The 6,000-nt window shown below is 50.2% G+C and overlaps 1 protein-coding gene across 1 annotated transcript in view; it reads left to right on the top strand.

The window, feature by feature from the left end:
* The first annotated feature begins 3,870 nt into the window (after positions 1-3,870).
* The window catches only part of SPOCK2 (SPARC (osteonectin), cwcv and kazal like domains proteoglycan 2), a 65,151-nt gene continuing 63,021 nt past the window's right edge, over positions 3,871-6,000 (top strand). The window contains exon 1 of the mRNA XM_073353609.2: positions 3,871-4,373. Within this exon, the coding sequence (XP_073209710.1) occupies positions 4,194-4,373 (180 nt within the window). The 5' untranslated portion in view covers positions 3,871-4,193. The remainder of the gene's footprint in view (positions 4,374-6,000) is intronic.

Below are 6,000 nucleotides of genomic sequence, written 5' to 3'. Positions count from 1 at the left end.
GTGTTTAACTCCTGTTGCATTAATAAAGCTATCATAAATTATTTTTTGTAAACTTTTTGCACTTGTATTAATAAACCATTTGCAATAAACGCAGTGAGAACTGTTTTAAGCAGTCATTCCTCAGACTGTCAAAAATCTGTTTATTGTAAATGATTTTCTGATAAAGGAGCAAAATTATTACAGTTGGCGATACTTTGAGACAATATCTTAAGACAATTTGCTTAAACAATGCTGCTCTGTTGTAAAGGTTTTATTTCATGTTAGCTGGGGATCATCTTTCCGAATTCAGTAATAGTGGCAACATAGTCCTCCCCCCCAGCCCCCCCACCCCCAGGAAAGTTTAAAAATGGATGATCCTGGTTTCTTCATTTTGTATCCAAAACATTCCTTTTGCTCAGAAAATCAGTTTTAATATTCACGCATTAGTCTGAAGCTATCCTGTACTCTATTTTAATAGGCTATTTCCCTCCAGCTCTCTTCCCATGCTGCCCAATGCCATTGCACACTTATTCTCTGGTGGGAAGAGCCTTTTCGAAAACCACCCTTAATGCTGCTTAGCAATGCTGCTTACACACATTTGGGACCTGTAAGATGCTGAGAGCTCTCCACTCCTGTTGGTTTCAGCTTTCAGCACCTCTCAAGAAATAGATCTCAGGATCAGGCTGTTAGTCTTCCACCCAAAAGTACAGACTAGATTTTCTTTTTGCGGTAGAAAGATGTACATATAAAAGCTTCTTAGCATGTTTTATTTTTTAACATCTGTAACCAAGAAGCATTGTAACCAAGAAGCTGTTTATGCACTTAGCAATACACATCAAACTAAATATTCAAGCTCTAAAGGACACTGAGTACTATTTTTATTCCTCTTTATATGCAATTCCCTCTTAGAAGCTTAACTATAAAATTTTCTTTCCAACTAGTTTTGCCCTTTAATATTTTTTTTCTTGCTGTTTTTCCTTATTGAGATCATCATTAATTACTCCTGAGGGCATTCTGTGCCAAAAAAATTAAATTCTGAGCACAGTATTTTAAAATTATGCAAGTTTTATTTGTCAATAAATAAATGCAGAGGCTCCAGCATGGCAGTGGGGAGCACAGGCCACTGGCTGTACGAAGGTGAGAGAACCCTTCAGCCTCCCACTCCCCACCCATGGGACATGGATTCAGTGGTGAGGCTGCACCCAACTCTGACATAGCACAAGGCCTGGGCCTGCCCTAGAAATACCAGGTGCCAGGCACACCAGGTGCAGGGCAGGTAGGCTCAACCAGGCAGGATCCAAGTATGGAGGGGCTTATTGTGGGGGGATCCAGGTGTGGGACAATCTGGGTGCAGGCAGCTCAGTGGGGGGGGGTTTGGTGTGGGGGGATCTGAATGCACAGAGGCTCATTGTGGGGAGTTCCAGGTACAGGGGCAATGGGACTCTGCGGGGGCTTCCAAGTGACTGGTTGGGGCTCAGTGGAGGGGTCTGGGTGTGAGGGTGCCAGCAGAGGAGTCTGGGTACTCGGGGAGTGGGGCTTGGTGGGGTGGGGGTCTGGGTGCCACTTGTTGAGGGTCGCTGGGATGGGGGGTCTGGATGTGGGGGCTCAGGATGGTTCAGGGGTATGGGGCTCATTTGGGTGGGGTTTTAAGTGCAGGAAGCTCAGTGGTGGGGGTCTGGGTGCAGGGGGCTCCAGATGCAGGAGTTGAGGTTCAGTGGGGTGGGGTTTGAGTATGGAGGGCTAAAGGGGTTCTGCGTGAGGCTTGGTGGGGGAGTCTGGGTATGGGAAGTCTGGATACATGGGAGTTGGGCGGATGGGGGAGCAGCTCTCTATACAGGGACCCCTCCCCCCACAGTTGAGGAGTGATGCGGCCAGGAAGCAGGGGAGGATGGTGAGCTTCCTGCAGCTGGGGGAGGTTTGGGGGGTGGGTCTGACACAGCCCCAGACACCCCTTGCAGGGGAACAGGAAATCCCATTCTCTCCTGCCTCCAACCCAGCCAGGACTAGCAGCTGATCCCGGCTCAGGGTAGGAGCCACTGGCTGGGGTGTCCCCAGCCCTGCAGTGATTTACCTCTCCTCATGATGAAGTGAGCTGTAGCTCACGAAAGCTTATGCTCCAATAAATTAGTCTCTAAGGTGCCACAAGTCCTCCTTTTCTTTTTGCAAATAAAGACTAACACAGCTGTTACTCTGAAACCTGTCATATTGAAATCAGTGGGACTAGCACATAGTAAGGTACTACTTTCCATGAGCAAGGGTGGCAGGATATGGTTCTTTGTGCACAAATACTGTATCAAGTGAGTGAGCAGAACTGTAGAAGGGCCATTAATGGCTGTGTTTGTACAGGTCCTTTAGTTCTGTTTCGGTTTACATTCAAGGGAGAGTTAAAAGAATGTTAGTCTGTTTTCCCTTCTGCAGATTGTCTTTAGTATTGTTAATTTCTAGACTGAAAGCCAAGAATTTCTTTGAAATCTGAATCTGGTCCTGTGTGATCAACATGTTTTGTGCCTCCAGAATTTTTGGCTCCTATTTGCTTTACAGTTGATGTAAACATCTATTATTCCTCTCTCTTATGGGGAAGAAAAATCAATTCCCAGCAGACATTCCAAGAGTGTAGCCCTTTAAAGGGATGCTGTCCTCTTGAAAATCACATTTGTCTGAACATGTTGTAGCTGGTATTGTGACAAATAACACCTACCATTACTATAAATGAAGTTACTAAAAACATTTTTTCTCTTTTAGCCATTGATTTCTTGGTGCATTTGACAGCACTTTCCGCAGTCCGTCAGACCCTAGTTCTACAGTGAGGTTTGGGTTGGTGAACTTCTGCAAAACCCTACTGACTTCAACGGGGCTCTGGGCTGCAGCTGGGGGTGAGGGGCTGCTGGCATAGAGCTGATTGCAGGATCTGGGCCCTACTTAGACTCCAATAGTGCCTAAGCAGGCTGAACGATTTAAGGGGGCGTTCTGCCAGAAATGGGAATTGATATAGATCAGTGGTGGTCCCTGGACTCTCCAGCTTTCCAAAGCGCACAGCACCTCCATTTAAAATGGTTAGGGGTCTGCAACTGAAAAGGGTTGAAAATCACTGATACGGATAATCAGCTTTTAAAACCCCGTTGACCGTGTCCTTTAGAAACAGCACAACCCAACTCCTCCCCTCCAGAGCTTCCTCCCCTTTCCAAAGTTTACTTTTAAAACAAATCCCCCGCAGAGCCCCACCCCGTCTAGGGCGCCCAGCCCCGCTGTTCACGTTCCTGTTCGGCAGCCACTTTGCACGTTCCAAGGACCGACCGATCGCTACATAGGAAGCGGCGAGCCTCGTTCTTCTCCTGGCCCGGGGGCAGAGAGCCAGGCTCGCCTCTTGCAGCTTCAGAGGACGGGCTCTGCCGCGGGCCCTTTGCCTACAGCATGATCCAGGCACCGCCGCGGGGGACGTGCCTGGGGCTCCGGGGCAGGAGACAGGGGCAGCGCTGCCCCCGCTGAAAACCCGCTCCATGGAAATCCGTGCAACAGCTCGGCTTGCTGCGGCCGGGCCGGCTCCGCTCCGGCGGCCCGGGGAAGGGACGCGGCCAGAGGCTGGTTTGGTGCCCGGGGTGTGCCCCCGCCGGGCTGTCAGCACCGCGCACCCGGCCCCGCAGCTCTTCCCAGGGGCCCCGCCCGGATCAGGCTCTGAGCCCGGTTCGCTGGGCTAGCGGGAGCCGCAGCCCGTCCGCGCCCCCCTGCTCCGGGCTGCAGCGGCAGCTGGAGGCGCCTCCCCAGGGTCTGTGTCGCGCCCGGCCGCTGGCCCGCTCACGGGGCTCGCGCTGCCCTGCCGCCGCCGCCGCCGCCGCCCTCCCCCACGCCCAGCCCCAGCCCCAGCCCCAGCCCCAGCCCTGTGCGCGGGGCTCGTGACCGCGCTGCCCTGCCTTTCTCCGCTCCCGAGACTCGCGTTGAAAGCCTATCCCGTAGCTTCTGGGTGGGTTCCTGTTTAACAGGTATGATGTCAAGTGTGATGCTGATGCTACAGGGACTGAGCCGGCCTCTTTTGGCGCAGACTCCGTCATCCTAGCTGTGCTTCCAGCTCGGGGTTTCAGGGGAGGGCATCTCATAATCCGGTCACATTCCATCGAGGAGCCGCCGTCCAGCTCTCCCTAGACCGGGAGACCAGAGGGGGCAGGAGACAAATAATCGCTTTGCGAGAGGTGGAGGGGAAAAAAAGACCGAGATCAGAGATGAGAGCCCCAGGCTGCTGTCTGGTGCCGCTGTTGCTGTTGGCTGTCGCCTTGGCGGAAGGGGACAGCAAAGGGGGGAAAGACGGAGACCATCCAGGCAATTTTATGGAGGACGAGCAATGGCTGTCTTCCATTTCGCAGTACAGCGGCAAGATCAAACACTGGAACCGCTTTCGAGACGTGAGTCTACAGCCTAAAACTAGCCTAAAACCGTGCAGCCTGGGGTTCCGCCCTAGAGGAGGGGAGGGGAGGCGAGGCCGTTGAAAACCAAAAAAGGGGGTGCTGCAGGGAAACCTGTGCGAAAGAGCTGCTGCTGAGAGCACTGCAATCTCTACTCTCAATGGATCTGTAAAATATATGGGGCTTCCCTAGTTGTTATTATGGGGGGGGGGGGGCGGGGAAAGAGGGGGAAGAGATCTAAATACAACAGGGCAGGCTTCGAAAACCCAGGGAGCTGAGCAAGTACTAAGCGCAATTTGCCTGTGGAAAAATTTAAATGATTTCATTTGCAAACCTGTTTAATTTTGTATTAGCTAGAAACCAGCAGGCATCGGGGAGATGGAAGCCGGAGCAGTGCGTGCACAAGCTAGGCAGTAGCAGCACCTGATTGCATTAGATTGCACGGGGGTAGGGCGAGCTGGGATGAACGTGGTAACTCCCTTTGCAAACGTTGGCCTTTCATTAGAGGGAAGGGGAGGCATTTGTTGCACGGAGCAGCTTTGCAGCGAGGGCAGCTCGCTGCATCGTTTGGTGAAAACAAAGCCGTTCCCAAGTGCTCTAATGAGTTTGCAACGGTGCGTTTGGCAAGGTTATACGTGGCTCCTGTTGGCTGTTGTTAATAAGCACCTTCACGGTGCCTAGACCTGTGCGTTAAGATGAGCTGAGCAAGTGTGAATGTGTGAGGTGGAAAATACTGCAGACAAACGGTGGCGTTTTTATTGACATGTGTCCCCCTGCTCAATTACTGCCTCTCCATAATTACACCCGAGCTGTCTGATCCTAGCGGCTCCACATTCTGCTGCTTCCTTCTCATTATATTATTGGATCCACAGTAATGGTTTCCGGATGGCGGGATCCGACAGCAAAATGACAGACAAAATAATTAAAAAAGCAAGAGCAGAGAGAGAGAGAGAAGTAGGAGGGAGGCGAATGGAAATAATTATGCGTGCAAAGAAAGAAGCAAAACCCAGGTGTCAAAACAAAACCAAACATGGGAAATTGCTTTTTCTCTCCTGCTGTTTTTCTTCAAATAAAAGGTGTATAAAACGTGCTAAGCGATCGATTGAGGTAGGAGGGGAAATAATAGCTTGGACTACCTCGCATGCATTTTTCATTTTTAGGAGGACAGGTGTAGATTTCTCTGCAGGGTGGAGGATGCAGGGAACTGAAAACCTGATCACAGACATAAAACTGTGTTCGAAGCAAGTTTCCAGAGGAGACAGCATAGGGAAATGCTTGGAAGGGAAATGCATTAGACTTCAATAACTCGCTGTTTTAGGGATTTGCTTAAATATACAGCTGATGCTTTCTTTATTCTACGCTGGGTGATGTATGAAACCTGGCTTGTTAAACCACTAGCTGCTCCTAAATATATTTGTCAGCACAGAGGAGGGTGTCTTTCTTTGCTTTCCTTATAAACTATTTTATTTTATCTTACTTTTTGCTAATGTTGATCAAGGTTAACTAAGAAGAAAGGATCATAACTTCTTCTCTGAGGTCTGAGCTGGATTGCAGTGTAAATGTTAATTGTTCTAAAAGTGCTTTTTGGGGTCACAAAAGAGGGAGCCCCCTGCATACCTTTGCCAGT

Source organism: Lepidochelys kempii, chromosome 7 (genome assembly GCF_965140285.1).
Source record: "Lepidochelys kempii isolate rLepKem1 chromosome 7, rLepKem1.hap1, whole genome shotgun sequence".
NCBI classification, from domain to species: Eukaryota; Metazoa; Chordata; order Testudines; family Cheloniidae; genus Lepidochelys; species Lepidochelys kempii.
This window is presented reverse-complemented; position numbering and strand designations above follow the sequence as displayed.